Here is a 20,525-nt window from a genome sequence, read left to right on the forward strand (position 1 = left end):
GTGAACTGTGCGGGGAGGACCTTCCCCCATCACGCAGAGCAGAGCAAGTTCTAATAAAATCCGAGTGGCAGATTAAACACTATTAGGTTGCTCATTATTGCAAGTTAAAATGATGATTCCATTTATTAAGGCCATTTAAGTTGGACACTCTGGTCCCCTGTGGGATTATGTCCTACTGAAAGTGTTAGATGACAGGGCCCCTCATGCTCCCAGAACGCAAAGGGTAGGTCACCAGAGGAAGATGGGTTTCCTCGGGTGGGTGCCGTTGTTATTCTGACTGTGGATATGATGGTGTCTGGGGGCGTCCCCTCTCTCTGGGTCATACCGTTTGTGATCTGTGGACAGTTGGCCTGAAGACACTGCTGAGGTTCACTGACCATGTTTAGATAGGGCAAGAGGATGGAGCAAATCACACTTCCTGTCTTAGCTCACGAGAAGCTGGATTGGATTAATGTCCTGTCTTCTTTAGCAGATGAGTATTCTGGGACTGAGGGAGTCCCTGCAACACTCTCGTGAGTGTCTTCTTTCCTGTTTGGAGGGGGCGAGACAAGCAGAGCCCGTCTATTTGTTGAGATGTCTTCCTTTGCTTATTCCTTGGACAGTGGCTTAAGCGCAGCCGTTGGACTTTGGGGTCCTTCTAATGGGTCTTTTAGGGAGCGAGAGGACTCACAGCACTCTGAAGATTGGGTGCCTGTACCTAGAGCGGGGCTGAAGTGGAAAGGGGCCGGCACCGTGGGGACCGTATTCCAGCCCGCCTGCCATTCAGAAATGAAAGAGGACTGTAAGGTTTTCAGTGCAGCCTCGTAAGTGCGAGACAGATACCGTCAGGTGACAGGTTGTGACAGCGCGTGGAGCTGCTTCCCCATTGTTTTAGTCGCGCAGACTTGGGGAGGAAACCAACACTGACACAAACCAACCGCACGGTGATTGGCAAACAATGAAGTGTTGGGAGTCGCTGCTGAAAGTCGATAATTTCCAATGGAATTGCTGTTTAATCATCACCTGGCCGCTGAATGGCACAGCCCGGCTGGGTGGGAACTACAATTAGCTGCTGTCAACCTGGAGTGATTTTTTCTTCCCCTACAGACAGTGGAATAGTAAGACATCAATAGCCAACGTTCTGTGCCCAACAGTGAAGTGGCCCATAGTTCAAAGGAAAAGAAAAGAAAGGGGTGGGGGCTCTTGCCCCAGCCCCGGGGAAGACTGGCTGCTTGCTTTCTCACCTCTGCCACAGCAGAGAAACAGGAGCCGACTTGCATCAGAAGGAACCTATCTATGAAACAGAAACAGAATCACGGACATAGAGAACAGACCGGTGGTTGCCAAGGGGGCGGGGGGTTGGGGGAGGGACGGAGTGGGAGTTTGGGGTCAGCAGATGTAAGCTGTTATATATAGAATGGATAAACAACAAGGTCCTACTGTACAGCACAGAGAACTATATTCAATATCCTATCGTAAACCATACTGGGAAAGAATATTTTAAAAAAGAATGTGTATATATGTATAATTGAATCACTTTGCTGTACGGCAGAAATGAACACAACCTTGTAAATCAACTATACTTCAATACAAAATATATTGATTAAAAAAAGAAAAAGAAGAAACCACTTCCTTTGCCTTGTTTGTGTCAGGAGCTCTCTCACCCCGGCTAGGAAGGAGCTGGAAGGCCTGTGTGGTCCCCTGGGTGCACAGATCACTTCCCTTTCCTTTTTCTGTGTTGAGCCTTCAGGTGGAGAGTGGCACAGCTGGCTAGGGCTGGTGCGCCGTGTCTTGTAGCTTTCGGGGGCATCTTCCTTAAAGGATGGACCTGCCCCCAGCTGCTGGAAGGTTTACCATAGCACTTGCCCTCAGCTGCCGGGGGAGTTTAGTTCTTTGTCTCCTTGTTGTCTCCAAACCAAAATTTGTCACCGCTACGGCTACACGGATGAGCGTAAACGTCCTCTGCTCTTTGTGGTTGACGCTTGGGGTCTTCTAGGGAAATGCAAGATTCTCTTTGTTCTTTTTAAACGGCACAGAGAACGGCCATCCCACTCTTAGCATTTAGCAAGTGGGTAACTATTTTTCTAAGATATGGTGGTCGTGGACCGAGTAGACACATTTGCCTGGCAGTGCTGAGCCCTTTCACAACTGAAGCCCAAATGGGAAAGAATCAGGTACTTCGCTTGCTTGGGAAGAAGGGCTGTAGGGCTCTTGCGCATCCAGCAGTAATCTAAATGCAGGCAATGAATCAAGAGCGTCTGGCCTCAGCGACTAGTTTCTCCATTGGTCTGTTCTTAACGTAGTCATCTAGTGTCTGCGTTAGACTTATTTATTTACTAATGTTAGGTGATGGATTAAAAACTGTGCAGAAAATCTTTCTACAAGAGGTAAGATATTGCCGGCCGCCGTAACGCTCCCGGCTCTTTTTGCTTCCTTTCTGCTTTTCCTAGTTTTCAGGGCAGAGCTCGGGCTCCCACACCATATATCCTGATTAGATAGTGGATATTACTAAGGGGATGTTTTTTAAGCCTATCATTGACACATTTAATTCATTAGCTACCAAATCCACAAGCAAATTTTGCATGGCCATACCACCCGCAGGGGTGGGATAGGGAGGGTGGGAGGGAGGGAGCCGCAAGAGGGAAGAGAGATGGGAACATATGTATATGTATAACTGATTCACTTTGTTATAAAGCAGAAACTAACACACCATTGTAAAGCAATTATACTCCAAGAAAGATGTGAAAAAAAAAGAATGTAACAAGGTGGGAGGGAGACGCAAGAGGGAGGAGATATGGGGATATATGTATATGTATAGCTGATTCACTTTGTTATAAGGAGAAATTAACACACCATTGTAAAGCAATTATACTCCAATAAAGATGTTAAAAAATAATAAAAAAATAAAAATTCTCTATGATAAAAAAAAAAACATGGTTAATCCAGGGAGCTGCAGTAAAAGGTGAAAAATTATGTCCCAGCAAATGTGGAATATTGCTCTTCTGTAGAGACTTTTACTGGTCTACGATATCTTTCTTCATAAATTTTTCTTCTGCTCGGTTCTCTTGGTAACTTAACTGTTTGTTGTTTCCAGACCGCAGAATGGCTCAATGATCCTCTACAACAGGAAGAAAGTGAAATACAGGAAAGATGGGTATTGCTGGAAAAAGAGGAAAGATGGGAAAACGACCAGAGAGGACCACATGAAACTGAAGGTCCAGGGAGTAGAGGTAAAGAGCAGACAAGGCTCCCTTGTTCTGCAGATGGCATTTCTGGGCTGCAATAGGATGGAAATGGTTTCGGGTCATTTGATGCCAGGCACTTACTGTCGACAGTATTTTGTTTGTCAAGACCCCGTTTGTTGTTTTTCTTTTTTCCTAACTTTTTACCCTGTGTCGCCATTTAAGTTTTCCCTGAAACCAGATGTAACTAAGACGCTCCTGTTTCTTGAGAGTCATTGGTGTACAGATTGGGATCAGCAAGATTCTTGCAGAATCACAAGGAGCCTCCGGTGCCTTGAGAGTTCGGGAGGAAAGAGGGAGCTGTGTAAGGCATCTCCCTCTTGAGGGGGCCAGGGACGCCTCTGTTGAGCGGATCCCATGGGAGTGGTGATCCCCAACCAGAGCCTGGCTTCCCTCTCTCTATTCACGAACGCTTCCGTTTCCCACTGGGTGTTGCAACCTCAGGGAGCTCACAGGTATTAAGGATAACAAGGTGTGTTGCAGGGCTGGGACAGAGGTGGGCACAGTAGAAAGCATCCTGGGATGTTGTGCAAACTTCAGATTGCGGGAGGACAGGGTGCAGTCTGGTTCCCTTGGTATCTTCCTGACCCCACGTGCTCTCACTGTGGAGGAGCCATGGAGACGTCCCCCGGTTCCTCTTTTCCATTGTTTGAGGGCCTGAGCCATGTGTCACAGCGGGAGAGAGAGGGTGTGAATCGTGGTGCATTCTGGGCAGTGAGTTGGTGAGCACCCACTTCTCTGCTTTCCCTGGTGATCCTTGTACAGGATCTTCCCCGGGAGTATGCCAGCTGCTGTCCTGGGCCAGGAGCTGGGAAGCTGGCTGTGAGCCACCTGGGAATTCACAGAGGTCAGAGAGGGGCTCCCAGAGTCCGCTGGTGCGTTGGGTCCTCCAGTGTGTCAGGATTAATCTCCAGGACCCACTCGAGTTCAACGGCTCCCTCCACGCCGACGTGCTTTGTGACGCACTTCATCATTGTGACTTCCTCTATATTAATCATGTGCTTTTACGGCTGTTAAAACAGCATCCAATGGCTTTTATTCTATTGCTCCACAGAGAGAGATAACTTGGATTGTATGCTTTTGCGTTTTTTTTTTTTAAACACCTAGTAACAATGCTTTATGATGATGAACAAAGAAAAAGGCGGGATAGGAGAAATCCCAGTTTCCTGTGTTCTCCTGGGCTCAGTGTTTGCACGGCTGATAGAAGCAACTGCACGAAACATTCAAATGCAGATTACCAGAACATGCTGCTCCAAACCCAACTCCAGGACTGTGACTGGTGATAGTGCAAACGGAGTAGCCATTGTTACCGAAACTGACGGAGGTGGGGCTTTGCTGGTACCCTCCTAGATGGAGGAATAGATAGAAAGCGAGAAGTGGGGGAGGGGCAAGTGAGGGGCCACTGTGCTGTGGGAATTCACACCCAAACCTCGCCATCAGCCCCCATGCCTGTGGGCCTCTGGTATATTTCATCTCCGTACTATGTAAGTCAGGAACTTCTGGTTGTAAGTAACAGCAGGGTGGGATTCTTCCTCAGCAGCAACCAAAGCTCAGGGGAAAAAAAAAAAGCCACAGTGTTCCTTTCCTTCCCTCCTGTTATAAGTTAGAATCCTCACTGGATGGAATCAGAATGATTTATGGTTATTCTTAGGCCATACTTATGTTCGGAGTTACTCGTGGCTTCCTCACTTGCAGTCTAACATGTAGACATGTGTGTGTGGGGGCGGCCTGGACCCTCAGACCGCCGAGGAAGGGGATGGACAAGACAGTGCGGGGTTTCCATGACTTTCTGGGCGTGAGCAACAGCAGGGCAGTAGGAACGGGAGGCGGGCTTGGAGGAATTTAGCAGCAGCACAAGGGGTGTGTTTTCAGGTTCTTGGAGAGTGAGGCCCCAGGCGGGTGTGAAGTGTGGTGGTCGCTCCCATTGGGCTTGGGGAGCTGTCCCATTGAGTCGATCAGCAGACGTTGACTGTGGCCCCTACTCTGTGCAGGGCCCTGTGGTGTCTACTGAGAACATAGGAGCCGCGTTCTCTGCCCCAGGGACTCGCATTTAAATCGAGGAGGTAGCCGTGTCCATACCTACAAGTCATGAACTGTACTGAGGAGTACAGAAGGCTGAGCGTTTCAGAGAAGTGTCCTGGGAGTTCAGGGTGGGCGGGGATGATCAGAGAAGCTTCCTGGGTGAGATGGGCCATAAGTGAAGCTCTTAAAGTTGGGGGGGATTGTCTGTGTAACGTAGTGTTTCCTAGCTTAACTTTCTCTCTTAGCCTTTGGATTCTGAGATCCCCCTTCCCTTGGAACTGCTCTATAGTATTCAAGTGTATAAGCGTTTGAGTCACTCCTTGGTCGGTGGACTTTTGGGTTCTTTCCTGGTTTCCAATGTTACGATACTTCAGTTGACGTTCTCATCCATGTCTGCTTGTGCACGTGTGCAACCCAGACCTGGCATTGCTGGGTGTAGGGTCTGAGTATTTTCAGTTTAACTGGATGCTGTCAAATGGCTCCCAAGGGGCTGTGCTAACTACCTGCCCACCAGCACTGAGAATGACCATTACTTCTGCACCCTCTCCCACGCTGATGGGTGAAAGATGATACCCCGTGCAGTCTGAACTTGGGTTTTTCTTAGTTATTCGTGGGGACGAGCTCATTCTCGTGTTCGTGGATGTCCTTTGCTGTGGACTGTCTACCGTGGGCATGATTTTTAAACAGCCCCAAAGGAAGATTTATCCGGCAAGAGCAGCCCCACATCTCACCGACGTTTCTCCTGCATTTGCTCTGATCTGGACCAGTGGCTGGGAAGCCCCGTTGTCATGCAGGGGACAGTAGGCAGGTGGGCCTTCCCACCCGGGAAATTGCAATGCATATATACCTGGGTTTTGCATCTCACAGGAGGGGGGCTTCCCAGTCCGGACTCTGCTTCCTTCTTCAGTGGATTCAGTCAGGTGGTTCCCATTGACTTAGTACATATATCATGCCAGGTAGGGCGCCAGCCAGCTGCCCCTACCGTTGGGTGAGGCAGACAGTCCCGCCCAGGGTCTTGGAGTTGTGATTTTCTACCACTCCGGCTGCTTTCCTCAGTTCGAGGGCATGATAGATATTCGGATTTACCATTTAACATATCACTTGCTGTAAGCCTTCCCTCAGGCCAGGGAAGCTTCCAGCCCTGTTCGTGGAACTGCTCAGAGGTCTGGCTTCTTTTGTTCTCAGAGGCTGAGGCCCCTGGTTACACAGGCAACTCAAAGGCACATTGATTTTCTCATCCAGGCCCAGGACGGGGGGGCAGCCGCTTTAGAAGTTGATGAGCTCTTAGGTCCGTGATTAGTTGTCTTGTCTATAAGCCAAGGAGAAGCCAGCTCAATAAGGTTTCCTGGGGTGACAGAGGTTGGCAGGGAGGAAAAAGAAGGTGGTTGCGATGTCAACATTTCATCAGATGAAATCTCAGCAGGCCTGAAGCGGGTCCTGCTCTCCAGGTAGATTGATGCCTGCTGACCTGGGGCCTGGGGTGTGCGGGGAGAGGACCTCTGGTGGTGGGGGGAGCACTTCCTGAATGCAGAGAGGCACACCTGGTGCCCCCGTGTCTCCAGGATCACCACGCCATGGGTGGGATGAGCTGGGTGAAGTCAGCCCAAGGAGATGTTGTTCTTTGGGCCAAGCTGGAAGAGTATTTTTCAAGTTCATGGTGCTCTTCTCTGGCCCCAGAAGCCTGCGGGGCTGTCTTCTGCCCTGTCCTCCCTCAGCCCTCTCTCCTGAAATCGCCGGGTGTCTCAGAATCCAGGCTGTCGACTTCCTAGCCCTTTCACTGCTGGGTTCCCATGACAGGAGCCACCCCTGGCCACAGGCTTACAAATGTCCTGTACACCATCTCACTCGACCCTTCTCAGAACGTCCACACCAGGTACATGTGACCACACCCGTTTCACACATGAAGAGATGGTACCTCGCGAGGGCTTCTCTTGCTCCACATCCCGCCACGAATCAATGCAGAGCTGGGACGTGAGCCGAGATCCGCCTGGCTCTGCAGCGTGAGCGCTTGCCCTGGGCATTCTGGCGGGGTTTTGGGTCAAGTCCAGCACGTACCCTTCGTTCATCAGCCAGCTGTTGAATGCTTTCTACCCACCAGCACTGGGAGAGGTACCGAGGATGTAGTGATGTCAACAAGGGCACTCCCCTTCTCATGGGGACAACTTTATCGCGGGGTCATGAGGGCTGGGATGGAAGACTTACGAGGCTCTGGACCGAACACATAGCAGGGGCGCCTAAGGCAGACTTGGTCTTAAGAAACGCAGGGAACCAGGTGCTGGTGAGGGCTGGACAGTGAGGGCGTAGGGATGGAAACGAGCGATGGGCAGAGACAGAGGCTGCTGAAAAGTAGCTAACATGATTTACAGCAACAGGGGCCCAGAACTGTGACGTGTGAGCATCTCTCTCAGCCCTTTGCAGACCAGATACTCCCCCGCCTGGGGACGAGGCTCTCTGCTCTGATCACAAGGCGTGCCTTGCCGTGACGTCCTGCCTTTGGAACCGATGCGTGGACATTGCACAGAAGCTGTTGGCTTGACTGTGGGTAGCACGGAGAAAGGCATCCTTCCCCACTGAGCCCGTTCCGAGGTCGACAGGTACCCCCTGGCCTGGACCATCTGCCCAGCAGAAATGCCAGCCATTGCCTCTGACCAGAATTTTCAGCAGTGAAGAGAGAGTTTGGTTTTGCTGACCTCTTTGTGCTGCCTGAAAGAATGAAAAGCTGCTTTGACTTCTCAACTAAGTGCCTGAAAGCTCAAAGCCCCGGCTTGCATGGGGAAGTGGCAGGCAAGGTTATGTATTTGGACGTGGCCTCATTAGAAGTGATATTCTTTATTTGGACACTTAGGCCACGTATTAAGAAGAAAAAAAAAAGCACCTCTTTTAAAAGTAGGAATGATTTTGTAGTTACCGCATTAGGAATTAACAGGGCATGAAATAACTGTCTGCCTCGTGGCGATGTCAGATCATTTCAGCTCCGCTTGCAGCCGTCAGATAAATAGGTATCTTGCTTGCAGCTGATGGAAAATATTTAAAATAGCCAACCACAAACATGCATGGTGCCCAAATTGGGTTTGGGAAACAGCAATGAATAGATAAGGGGTAAGTGAGTGGGCTGATGAAACAGCTGAGTGGCAGAAGCTCACAAAAGGTCAAGTGAGTCTGCATGTTGCCACTCTGTGCTTTTCAACAGAATACAGATTTTTTGCTTTCCGTAAGCGATCGTGTAGCTTTGGTCTGTGGATGTCTTATTTCACCCCGTTCTTCTTCAGACTTGCCATGCGCCCACTGGTCTACACCGTATAATGTGTCCCTTGCTCAGAACCTCTTTTCCCCACGTCTACGTCAAGACTGTGTTAGCCTTGTAACTTCTGAACCTTCTAGGGCATCTTCCCTGATCTGCAGTCAGAAGAAATTATCCCCTGTCTTTCATTGCCATAGCGCTCCGTCTGTACCTTTCCTGAAGAGGTGTTCTCTTTGACTCTATATGAGCTCTGTCCAGTTCAACAAACATAAATTAAGTGTCTAGTATTTTCTAGATACTAGAACACCTCTATCTGGTATCTAGATACTAGGTGATCTGTTAAGCACAGGATCTAGAGAGGCAAGTAAGACAGAGCATTCTTTTTTTAATACTGTTTTTTAAAAAATTTTTATTTATCTATCTATTTTTTGGCTGCACCGCGAGGCATGCAGGATCTTAGTTCCCCAACCAGGGATCGAACCTGTGCCCCCTGCATTGGGAGCACAGGGTCTTAACCACTGGACCACCAGGGAAATCTCACGAAAGAGCATCCTACTTGGGAAACTTTCAGAAACATGAAATTGGTCATTGCAATATGATGCGGTGATTGTTGCCATGGAGAAATGGTGTTAGAATGAACTTGTTTCCCTCTCTGAGGACAGGGTCTGATCAGTCATCCATGGGAACTCGTTCTGAGCAGTGGGATCTGCTGAAGGACCACCTGCCTTCACAGGTACTCCTCATCTGAGCCTCAACCCAGCCCTGCCGTTCAGTCACGGCAGCATTTTTATCCCTACTGGTCCCATGTCTGAGACTTGAACCCAGGTTCAAGTCCAGTCCCAGCCACCCCTCCCGTCCGGTGCCGAGAGCTGTGGTCCAGGTGTCTGGTCTCATGACTCCAGTGCAGGGAGCCGCTCTGTTTAGCAGCAGCTCAGAGGGTCTCCCAGGGCTCTCTTCTGACTTTTAATCATCTGAATTTTTGTGCCGCATTCTGCTGGCATGCGGACACGTTAAAACTTAATTTCCTATTACCTGGGTGTGTGTCGGTGGTATCAATTCAGGAGCTCAAATCCATAGTCTTTCCTTAATTTCTAATTACTCAGCATCCCTGGTGACATGTCCCTACACAATTCATATGATTAAAATTTTAGCTGATAAATAACATAAGCTACCGACGTTTTAAAGTGGCAGGAGCGCCCTGTCTGTTCACAGTCCGCTGGCTCCCAGAGGCCTGGCCAGGGTGCTGGTTTCGCTTCTCCTTCTTCAGCTTCCTCCTCCCTGACCACAGCCAGCTAGTGACAGCAACAGCAAGGACGGTGTGCATCACTTAGTGAGCTCCTATTGGATACCCGGTCCTGTACCCATCACTCTAGAAGCATCACCTCGTTCAGTGACTTTGCAACATCCCTTTTGGGTAGGTACTGCCCTTATCTTCATTTCTGTAGCAGTAATTCATTTCCAGGAGGTTAAGGAATGTATCCAGGGATACCTAGCTGGTTAGTATCAGAGCCAAGATACCGTCCCAGGTCTGTTGCTTCCAAATTCACAGTTTCCTCATCCCTATTCCTCATTGGCTTCCAAAACACCTGGATCCCCAGAAGACGTGTTATTGGTCCACAGGGTGCTGAGAACGAAGGGTTTAAGATACAGTACTGAGCACCCTAGCCTGGGTCATTGTCAAGACTGGGGATCAGGAAAGCCTTTAGGAGAAAGGATGGGCCCCCTTCTGGCCACTGGGCTGCCCTTCCTCATAACTCGAACCAGTCGAAGAGGAAAGAGCCCCTAGCTCGCTGGGCCTCCAGCCCAGGAGCCTGGCTCCCTCAGGCCACCAGGGGCTGCGGAAGGCCTGGATGCCCCTTGCTGTCCACTTCCGGGGTTGGGAGTTCGTCCTCCAACACTCTGAATACCCTGCATGACCTGCCTTAGCTCTGACTTCAAGTCCTCTAGGAGCCTCTCATATTCCCATGTCAACCTCCGCGTAGGGATAACAAGTTGTGTTCATTTGCTCCCACAATGAACTGCCTATTTCCATTTGCCCTGAAGCCACAGCTTTCAAGCTTCCAGGATATTCTCACTCTGGTGATAAGGGTCTGTGTGCTCACTCTCCCTGTGTAGCGTTGCCAGATTTAGTGTGTATGCACGCACACACATACACACACGCACACACACTACACACACCCATATACATACATGAGAGACAGATGCCCAGTTACATTTTAACTTGAGTTAAACAAAGCAAAAAAAAGAGTTTTTAGTGCAAGTGTGCTGCATGCCATTCGGGGGATACACTCACACTAAAGTGTGATCTGTTGCTTCTCCGAAGCTCACATTTGTTTAGCCCTGTGTTTTATCTGGCCGCCCTCCCACCCGCAGAGCAGTTTCCTGGAGTCTTTGCAGATACAGATTTGCCTACTTGGCTATTGGTCTCATTGAAGACTCGCGGAACTGAGTTGGTTTCTCTCCAGACGCATTATTGATGCAGGGACCGTAAAAACAAGGACAGATACCGGCCCCGGCTTAGGAAAGAAAGCCTTCACTAGTTAGCTAGTGAAGCCACGTGTGGCCAGGCCTGGGCCCCTCCTGCCCTCTCTGGGAAGTGAGTCGTGGGAACCTCCTCTCTCGCTAGGTCTGCCGAAGCCCAGGTTCCATGCCCTTATAGGTTCTGCCTCGAGGAATGCAGGCCTCCTGCCAGTGGTGTTTGGAAGGCAGCTTGTTAGCGGAAGAGGTGCCAGGAAGATTTTGAAGGAAACACGTTTGTAATTCCTTGCCTTCCTTATATCTCTGGTAGATTACAGCATGTAAAATACTTTGCAGTTTCCTTTTCAGCTTGGTTGTAGCCTTCCTGAGGTAGAAACTCCCCGTGAAGGAGGAGCCACAGAATGCCAACTTGCTATGCTGAGCCTGTATTTAATTATTATCATAGCAGTCTCTTAATATCATTGCAGATTAGCCCACGAGGACATGAATGGAAATTTTAGCATATTCAATTACAACGGAAACCCTTGAACACCACTGTCAAAATTCACCCAGGGCCTTCCTCTGTCTACGCCTCCACATACAGCAGGCACAGAGATAGACATTACCCAGGCCACACAACCTTGATTTTGTAAGCACAATTTGTGGCCTCGTCTGCAAGGTGGGGATGCCTTTTAAGAACATGATATATCTCCTACCCCGCCTCAGTAAATGACCAGATTTGGTTGTTTGCATTGGGTAAAGGATGTCTCTGACCTTCACTTGACTGAATAGTAAGTTATCCATCTTCTGCACATCTTTCAGTTCCCTAACGTTGCTGGAGAAATTGACTTCTGTCATCGGCAGCTGCGGCTTGTCTCTGATGGGGCAGTTGGTGCTCAGAGGGCATGAGTCTCCAGCCTCGTCCTAGAAGAGTCACACCCAGCCCCCTTTAGTTGACACCAACACAGGGGAGTATTGTGGCTTGCAGAGTAATCAGGCCCGTGTCGCTCTGTCTGTCCGCTTCCCACAGGCCAGCAAAAACCATGGGGAAATAGAGGCGCCGTGAAGGGCTTTTGTGCAGCCAGGAGTGGGACAGAGAGAAGCAATACTGCATAAATGAAGGATGGAGCAGCCATTCACACAGCTGCTGGGGCGGGGGCTGCTTCAACGGCTGCTGGCTCTCGTCACCTGGTTTCTTGTGCGAGTCTGTTGGGGTTTCTGACTGCTAAGCTGCCCTCCACTAGCCCTCCCTGGATGCGAGGCCAGAACTGTAGATGGAAAGCAGGTGATTTCACGAAAGAGCACCTTTCTGGTTCTTGAGTTTTTCTTCCAGAGAGATGAAATGACCTTGCATTTCCTTTTTGTTCTTCTTTTTTTTTTTTTTTTTTTTTTTTGTGGTACGCGCAGGCCCAGCGGCCATGGCTCACGGGCCCAGCCGCTCTGCGGCATGTGGGATCTTCCCGGACCAGGGCACGAACCCGTGTCCCCTGCATCGGCAGGCCGACTCTCAACCACTGCGCCACCAGGGAAGCCCCTCTTTGTTCTTCTTAATTCTAACACCTTGTAATGCCGTGTGCCCTTCAGGGTTTGCTTCTCCTTCTTGTTGCAAAACTCCTGCAAAAGCTGAGAGCTTCACAGACACATATGCAGTCACATGGCTGCTTGCTCGCCACCGTGTGGTCCATCAGCCAGCAGCACCAGCCCACCTGGGAGCTCATTAGAAGGGCAGATTCTCAGGCCCTGCCCCGGATCTACTGCATTTGGAAAAGATTGACACATGCCATCCTCTTATTGTTGGTGGAGTCCTCCCTTGGTGACTCAGTCCTAGGCAGGTGGTTTTTCTAATCTTATCTCAAGAAAAAGGTAAAGGAAAATTTTACAAGTTAGTCTGGTAATTCATTACTTGACTCCCAGCATCTTTTAAAAATATCTCACTGAAACCTCTGATGTTTGAGCCTGTTATTCCTTGGCCATGAAGGGGAGAGAACAGCAGGTCTCTGGAAGCAGAGCACACAGCGAGGCTGCCAATGACTGAGCAGCTGCCTCAGCTTCTCTCCTCCAGGTGAAGTAGCCCTGCTCTCGCATTGATCCAATGTCCCCCCTGTAGCCCAGTGCTTGGCATGGTACCTGGTACACAGTTGGTGCCCAATAAACACCTTTGAATGAATGAATGAATGAAATGATGTATTTCTTCTGTGATGGGCTGGACCGTACAGGGACCCCTCACTTTTCGAAAGTTCAATTTACACCAGGACGCTTTTACAAAAGACCTACATTTGCACCTGTTTTCACTAACCGAAAGAAATCCAAAGAGAATTTTCGCTTTTAGGAAAAAAGGCGAAAATAGTGTTCAGTGTTGGTTTTGCAGCAGCTGTAGTAGGAGATACTGCACTCCGAGCAGAAGGAGTGACCCCACCAAGCTCCTTCCTCCAGGACCACACTCAGCATCTCGGCATCCAGTCACCAGAGCTGTGACCTGGGTCTGAGCATCTGTGCTTTATCTCCATTTATTTTGTGCTTTTTTTACGTGTGTCCTAAGGTAACTGCTTCTTTGCCTTATACCATTTCAACTTACAAAACGTTTCATAGGAATGCTTTACTTTCGGATAGCAGGGAAACCTGTAAATAGTTTCAGTTTTGCTGGCCAGAGGTCTCCATGGCAACTATTGTAACGTGAAAGCAGCCATAGGCTATGTAATTAAGGAATGGGTGTGACTGTGTTCCAATAAAACTTTATTTACAAAGACAGTCTGGGGGCCAGATATGGACCGTGGATGTAGTTCGCCCATCTCTGTTCTAGGTTACAGCAGCAGGTTCTAGAAGGAGGAGGGGGCTATGGGGACTGGTGAGAGATGGCAGGGGATGATCAAGGACTGGCCACCAAACCCTCTTACGGACTTGAATCTGAGCACTAGTGTGTCCTAGGATTCATGTTTGCAACCTGACAGTATTCACACTTAGCTTATAATTCTGCAAGGAATTAACAGTTTTTTGCACAACACGCCGACAATCACATTAGTGTTGTTAGTTGTGTTTGTCTTGGCGAAGTTAGGGTCTCTCCTTTCTCTTGACTTTTAGTGGCAATCTGGCTTATTCCACGGGGCATGGGATAATTGTTCTCCATCTGAAGAAACTAGGCAGAGCCTCCTGCAACGGGCAGCTTGGGGGTGAAAGCTGGGAAGCATCCTGTCTCTCCCATGAGCCCAAGGCACTGCTCCATGGCGCTGCAGAGAAGGTGGGCAAGTCCCGGTGATGCGCTCTGAGCTCCCTTTTCCAGGGACAGCTGAGCCAATGGTGTGTGGCCTTGCTGAGACCAGGTGGGTTAAAGGATCAGGATCTCGCGGAAGAGAGAAAGGCGGTACCGCCTGCATCTTTGGGCTCAAAGTGCTTCGAAAGCAGCCTGGATGTGTTTGACGTGCCAACATCCCCCTAGAACAGAGGCTGTGGGGAGGGTGCAGACGGTATTTGTCCATGTTTAAGTATTTACATGACAGCATGAGAAGACCAGGGACTTTCTCTTTCATCTTGGATCCCACGATTTACATACAGGTTTCTGATGAATGCAAGCAGTAGACATTTATTACAAAAGTGTAAGAAATGTTGACTCTTCCCGAATTGATTATTTAGGATTTATTTTATTAAATATTCGAGGTGGCGTGTGATGAACTGAAGCACTGCTGGTTTGCAGCCTAATGATTCATGTATCTGTGGCAGTGATAAGGAAATCAAAGACTCGCTTTGCCATTTCAGGGGAAGAATATGGATTACTATTAAATCCGGAATGGGCCCCTTGAGAAGCCTTCCTTAAGGGAACACATGTATCAATAATTTCTTCTTCATCCAAGAATCCTACTGTTTATGGAAACATAAATTCTAAGCAAGTGGCTGTGGGTTTTTTTCCTCCCTTTGCCTCCTTCCATCCTTTCCTTAGAGATGATCTGCTTTTATCCCTCAGTTAGTGTCTACAGTCCTTTAACGTCTGCATCTTTGTTTTCCCATTGCTAATTCTTAATGCTAGAAAGCTCCGCGGAGGTCTATGTATTTCAGCACATGAGGTGCTGGTGGAGACCAAGATAGTGCCCCCTTTGCTTGAAATTTCCTAAAAGGTTTGATAAATCTTGGAGGGGACTGTGAATGCGTGTTAGACCTCAGAACTCCGATGGGTTGTAGGATGTTACCCTGAACCCATTCTTGCAGAAGCCAGCAGGAAGCCAAGCTTATCTGGTGGGTTGCATCTGTAGGACAGCAGGTGGGAAGCCTTGGGACTCCGCCCCTTCTTAAGTGACAGGGGCCCGGGGAGGGTTAGCAGACACCGCTGAAGGCAGCGCAGGTGTGGCCATCCAGCCATCCCTGCAGGACAGATAAGGCAGAAGGAGCTCCCAGGTGACGTGCAGCAAGGATGACAAGTCCACACGCCTTATGGTGACATTTCGAAGGTATTAGCGTTGTCTCGAGTTTCAAAATACTCCATGACTTCGTTCTCTTTCCAAAATATTAGGCAGATGGTTAAATACCATAATCTTTTCCGTAGGAGACTGTGGGAAATGAAATTGCGAAACCGCAAGAAGCCTTATTTTCCCCCGATTCCTTCCGTGCACCGCAGTGCAGCCGAAACGCAAGCTTGGCCCTTTCTCAGGTGTGACGCCCTGACTCTGGTATTTTACTTAACCCCCTCATTTCTCTGTGTGTTTTTATACATGGAATTAGACCTAATTGTCAATGTAATGCCGTATTAGGTTCCGTTTCCCCAAAGAATCCACACTGAACGGCTCAGCAGTTACTTCTCACAAACAGGATCTGCTTGGCTTTCCCCGGGAATAATCAGTCCGGGAGGAAGTGAGTTTGCCGCTGACCTTTAATTCCTTTTGCTGTGAAATAGTTGAAAGAGTCTTCATTGACAACCCCCACCTAAGGGTGGGCGTAATGAAGCTGCCCTGGTCTCTTTACAGCGGGGCTGGGTTTGGTTGCTCTGTTCTCATCTAGTTCCCTGCCCCCGGACCCTGACCCCTCTGCACTCCCCTGAAGAGGGTGGCGGTTTGGACGATGCTTCTGATTCCCTGTTTGTCAGCTTCCGTCTCTCCGGCACCGAGCACTGTGGGGACTCAATTCGTATTTCCCAAACGACGGCAATGAACGTGGAGGGGAGCTAGCCCATCGATTTCAGGTCTCCCCGGTGACTGAACCGAGTCTGCCATTCCCACGGGGCTGGGGTCAAGTGCAGCAGCCTCGTGCTGGCTTGAAGAACCATCACGTTTGCCTTTTCCTGAGAGGCGGTTAAGTAAACGTCATGGAAGTAGCTTCCCTCCCAAATGAATGAACACCTTCAGATGTGATATGAAATGTTTGGAAATGCGACGCAGCACGGCATTTTGGCCGTATATATATTTTTTCCTTTCCCAACACCTGGCAATAAAATTTTCTGGCGAAATGCCAGATGAGTGTGCGCCTCATTATGTATAGTAACTTCGTCTATAACTTTTTTAAGCCCTCCAGATGGAAGCATGGGATAAATCTGGAGAGCTGGAGAAGGGAAATGAAAATAAATGCACTAAGAAATAAAGAATCTGTTTTTTATACTTTCTTTTGCAAATAGTGTTTGCAATGACATATTGTGAAGGGACTGAATTATAACAAAAACAGAAATGAAACAGAGCCCTGGGGTAGGAAGAGCAATTGTTACATTTACTGTAACTGATATAATGCAAAGGAATGCTTTTTACACTCAATTAGCTTGCACATTGTGTTGGACACAAACCAGAATGTAGAACATTTTTGGGTTTTGTTTTACATGATTAAGGGAGTGAGATGAAATAAATTCAGTAAATTACCCTCCTTTCCTTTTTGGTCTGGGATATTTTTGGTTTGCTTTTCTCCACCCCTGGTACTGAATGAATGAGGGGTGGGGGGAGCAGGGACCCCCGACCCCTGTTCCCAAACAAGATGGTCCTTCCAAAGATCAGTGGGTTTTCAACAGAGTTCCTTCCTCTACCTTAGGGCCATCTTTGGCTGCATAAACAAGGTTACGAATCAGAGCTATTTACATTTGGTATTTGATCGTATTTTGTGCTTTGACTATCAGAAAAGGATAGCAAGCATGATAGAGGCTAACAGATGTTAGCAAGCATTTAGGCAGCAGAAGTATTTCCAAGGCTGTGTATTTCAAGATCCTTGTTTAATTTATTTTGCTTAATTATCCTTTCTTGCATTTTTAATGCTCCTAATATGATAATACTAAGAATTGCAGTATGTGATTATGTATTGCTCATTTTAATATATGCTAGATGCGAGGGGAAATGTGGGTTGATGTCGGGAACAGATAGACTTGGGGGACCCAGCCCTGTGCCTTCCTGAGTTCAGCTCTGTCTCCTGCAGGAGGGGTCCAGGAAGGGACTGGGTCTTCTCTGCAAATGATGTAGAAAAGCGTTTCTCAAACTTTAATGTGCATACAAGTCCCCCAAGGATTCTGATTCTGTTGGTCTTTGTGGGGCCCCGAGATGCTGCATTCAGAGCAAGTTCCCAGGCGGTGGTGAGGCTGCTGGTCCTAAATCATACTCGGAATAGTGAAGATGGGAAGACGTCAGGGAGTGAAAATGACATCGGTTGTATCCCACAGGCTGCTGAAAAACTAGTACCCCCTGCTAGTTGAAAATAACCAACACCCACTGACCGAGCCATGCCTGGGGCACAGGGCAGTTTACGCTGGGCTCAGAAGCTGTGGTCAAGGGCCCTGGTCCAACTCCTATCTTTTCAAAAGATCATCTTTAGTTTTATATGTGCAAAAGGAAAGCCACACCTGTGGTGAACTCAGTGATTCTGTGTTTTATATTCAAAACCACAAATACTAATAAGAAAACAAAGGGAGAAACTTGTTAGGTATAATATCCAGTTATAATTATTTTTACTCCAAAAGGCATGTCAAATAAATAATGCAGTGTATGTTACTTCTAGAAAACGCAGCAGCATTAGTTAATTTACATAAATTATACAACTCATTATCTTTGTTTATAAAAAGCCTTCGCAATATTTTGGCTTATGGATCTAAAAGGGGAAAAAAAATCTCATATTTCAGTTCAGTGTAATTTTCCTTTCCTGCACAGTCACCTTTTTATTTATTTACAGAAAGAGCATCTGTTTGACAGATCCCCTTAGGATTACTGCCCTTTCCTCATGATGAATGGAATGCATTAAGTCTTAGTTTTGTTTATAAAAAGCCAAATAAATTCAAGTGAGTTAACCCAAGCATCCAGAGAGAGCCCTGAGTGGCAGTTGTGGTTTCCTCTGCTGGCTTTGACCGACGCCGACACCGACGAGCACGCCTGCAGGGTGGGTAGGGGGCTGCGGGGACCAGGGAGCAGGGTTTCCAATCCTCCTTCTCGTTTTCTCTGCCGGTACGTTCTCCGTTCTCTGGCAGCTTGGGTTGGGTGCCGGCGTGCCGCCTGTGAGCAGCTGGACCCTTCCTGGTGTGTGGTCCAAACCAGGACCTGGGTGTCACCCCTGAGCACCTGAAATTTGCCTGGTCCCAACTGCAACATGCTGGACGTGTAAAACACACACTGCATTTCCAAGACTTAGCATGAAAAAAAAAAAACCATGTTAAATAACCCATTCATATTTCTATTGATTACATGTTGAAATATTTTAAATATATTGGCCAAATAAAATATATCATTAAAATTAGTTTTACCAGTTTCTTTTTACTGCTTTACCACTTATCCCAGGAAATTTAAAATGTGGCTTATATTGTCTCTCCACTGGGCCACTCGGGGGCTATCCTATACTGACCAAGAGGCTGGGCCCTAGATTCATTTTGAGCATGCTCATCGTTTAGACTCTGCTTCTATTCTTCTGCCGGACCTGCATCAGACTTTGACTCGTAATCAGAAACTTGGGATGTAGTGCAGTAGGAAGGGTCGGTCTTGTTTGATGGTGTAGCTGGAGATTTGAGGGACACGTGGGAGAAAAACTGATACAAGAAAATCGAGCTCTTTTCTTTCAATGGCGCTTTGGTGCTTCTAGCTTAAATATTAAAACCTTTGCCTGTGGATGGAGGAGCCCAGCTTCCAGGTTGTTTCAAGTGGAAAATGATGAATCCTAACTTCTCTTGCTCACGCAGACCCATCAGAAAAGAGAAAAGGACTGCCCCACGGCGCGTCTGCAGAACCAAGGCGCACATGCCAGAGGAGGGGATGATGATGGACACCGTTTCATTCACAGGGAAACCCGGGCCCTGCCAGGCACCAGGATGTCTGGACTTACGGCATCAGCGTGTTCAGAATATAACCCAACGCCAGCAGGCTTCCGGCTGAGACCGCTGTGGGGTTCACTGCAGGCAGAGCCTAGGTCCCTGAAGCCCCAGGCACACCCCTGCCGGGTCCAGGTGAAGCTCTTTGCCTTCGTAGCGTTTGGGAGGTTAGAGACAAAGTGATTTCTGTCACTTTTTAGTTGTTGATGAATGATGCAATTCTTCCATCATCTACCCATCCATTCAAGAAACATTACTATAAGCCCTGTGTGCCAGGCACTTGGCTGGGCACTGGGGATACAGTGAGGCAGAAAGCAGATACGTTCTCTGCCCTCTCAAAGCCCCCCTGACTTAGTGCGGTGGGGACAGGCATGGCAGAGGTAAGCAGTTAAGTACCTCAGGACCCCCCCCGAGAAGTGCTGGGGGTGACAAACAAGGCACGTGTCAGGTGGAGAATAACGAGTGGGCCCTGGCCTTCGGTGGTCCGGGGGCCTAAATGAGGCAGGAACAGTCAACCCATGACTTCAAGCACAAAGGGCCGTTGCCGTGAAGAACTGGGGCAGGGCCTCCTCAGACAGGACAGCATGACGCCCCAAGGCTGGAAGGACCTTGGTTTTCTCCTGACGGAAAGGGACCAGTGTGCTTGGGGAGCAGTGGACAAGGTGGCGTGAGGTGTGGCTGGAGGGGCTGGAGCCAGGTCGCATGGAGAGTCAGCTGCGGTAAGGATTTTGGATTCTGTTCTAAGGGTCGTAAGAAGTCACTCGTGGGATTTTAGGAGGGTCTGCGAGGCAGTGGGGAAAGTCCTGGCTGGGTAACTTGGCCCTGGGCCGAGAGATACTGGGCGTGTCACCTAATCCCTTGGGGGTTGGTTTCTTCATCTACAAAATGGAAAGGCTGAGGGAGGGGAAGGGAAGTTGGCCAGAGCCTTCTCCAAATAGGAAGTTTTCTTCCTGCTTAGAATTGCCGTGATTCAGAGAGAGCTTGGTCTTTCCCCCTCCCGGAGTCGAGTGACCTTCTTGCCCCCCGTGGCTGATTCCGGAGGGCCTGCCAGACGCTGACATTGCCATCAGCTTCCATGTTTGTGAGTTCTTTGGCTTCATAAGATTCAAGAAGACAGAGTGATCCTGGGCTCTGCATCGGAATCACTGTGGGCTGCCAAGGTTCTAATTTGTAGTCTGGGATGGGACCTGGGCATTTGTGATTTTTAAAAGCTTCCCAAGTGGTTGATTCCACATATCAGCCTGTTTGGAGATTCCCTGGGGATTGGACCTCTATGAGGGGACAAAGCGAGCCCCTGTAGCCAGATGCCTGAGACACACAGGGTCTCCTGGGACACCCCATC

The 20,525-nt window shown here is 48.7% G+C and overlaps 1 protein-coding gene across 15 annotated transcripts in view; it reads left to right on the plus strand.

Annotated features, from left to right (window-relative positions):
- The window catches only part of CAMTA1 (calmodulin binding transcription activator 1), an 892,953-nt gene that overhangs the window by 441,861 nt on the left and 430,567 nt on the right, over positions 1 to 20,525 (plus strand). For all 15 annotated transcript variants that reach the window (XM_067718873.1, XM_067718851.1, XM_067718840.1 and 12 more), the window contains one exon: positions 3,074 to 3,209. In XM_067718873.1, coding sequence (XP_067574974.1) covers positions 3,074 to 3,209 — 136 coding nt within the window. The remainder of the gene's footprint in view (positions 1 to 3,073; positions 3,210 to 20,525) is intronic.

Source organism: Pseudorca crassidens, chromosome 2 (assembly GCF_039906515.1).
Source record: "Pseudorca crassidens isolate mPseCra1 chromosome 2, mPseCra1.hap1, whole genome shotgun sequence".
NCBI lineage: Eukaryota > Metazoa > Chordata > Mammalia > Artiodactyla > Delphinidae > Pseudorca > Pseudorca crassidens.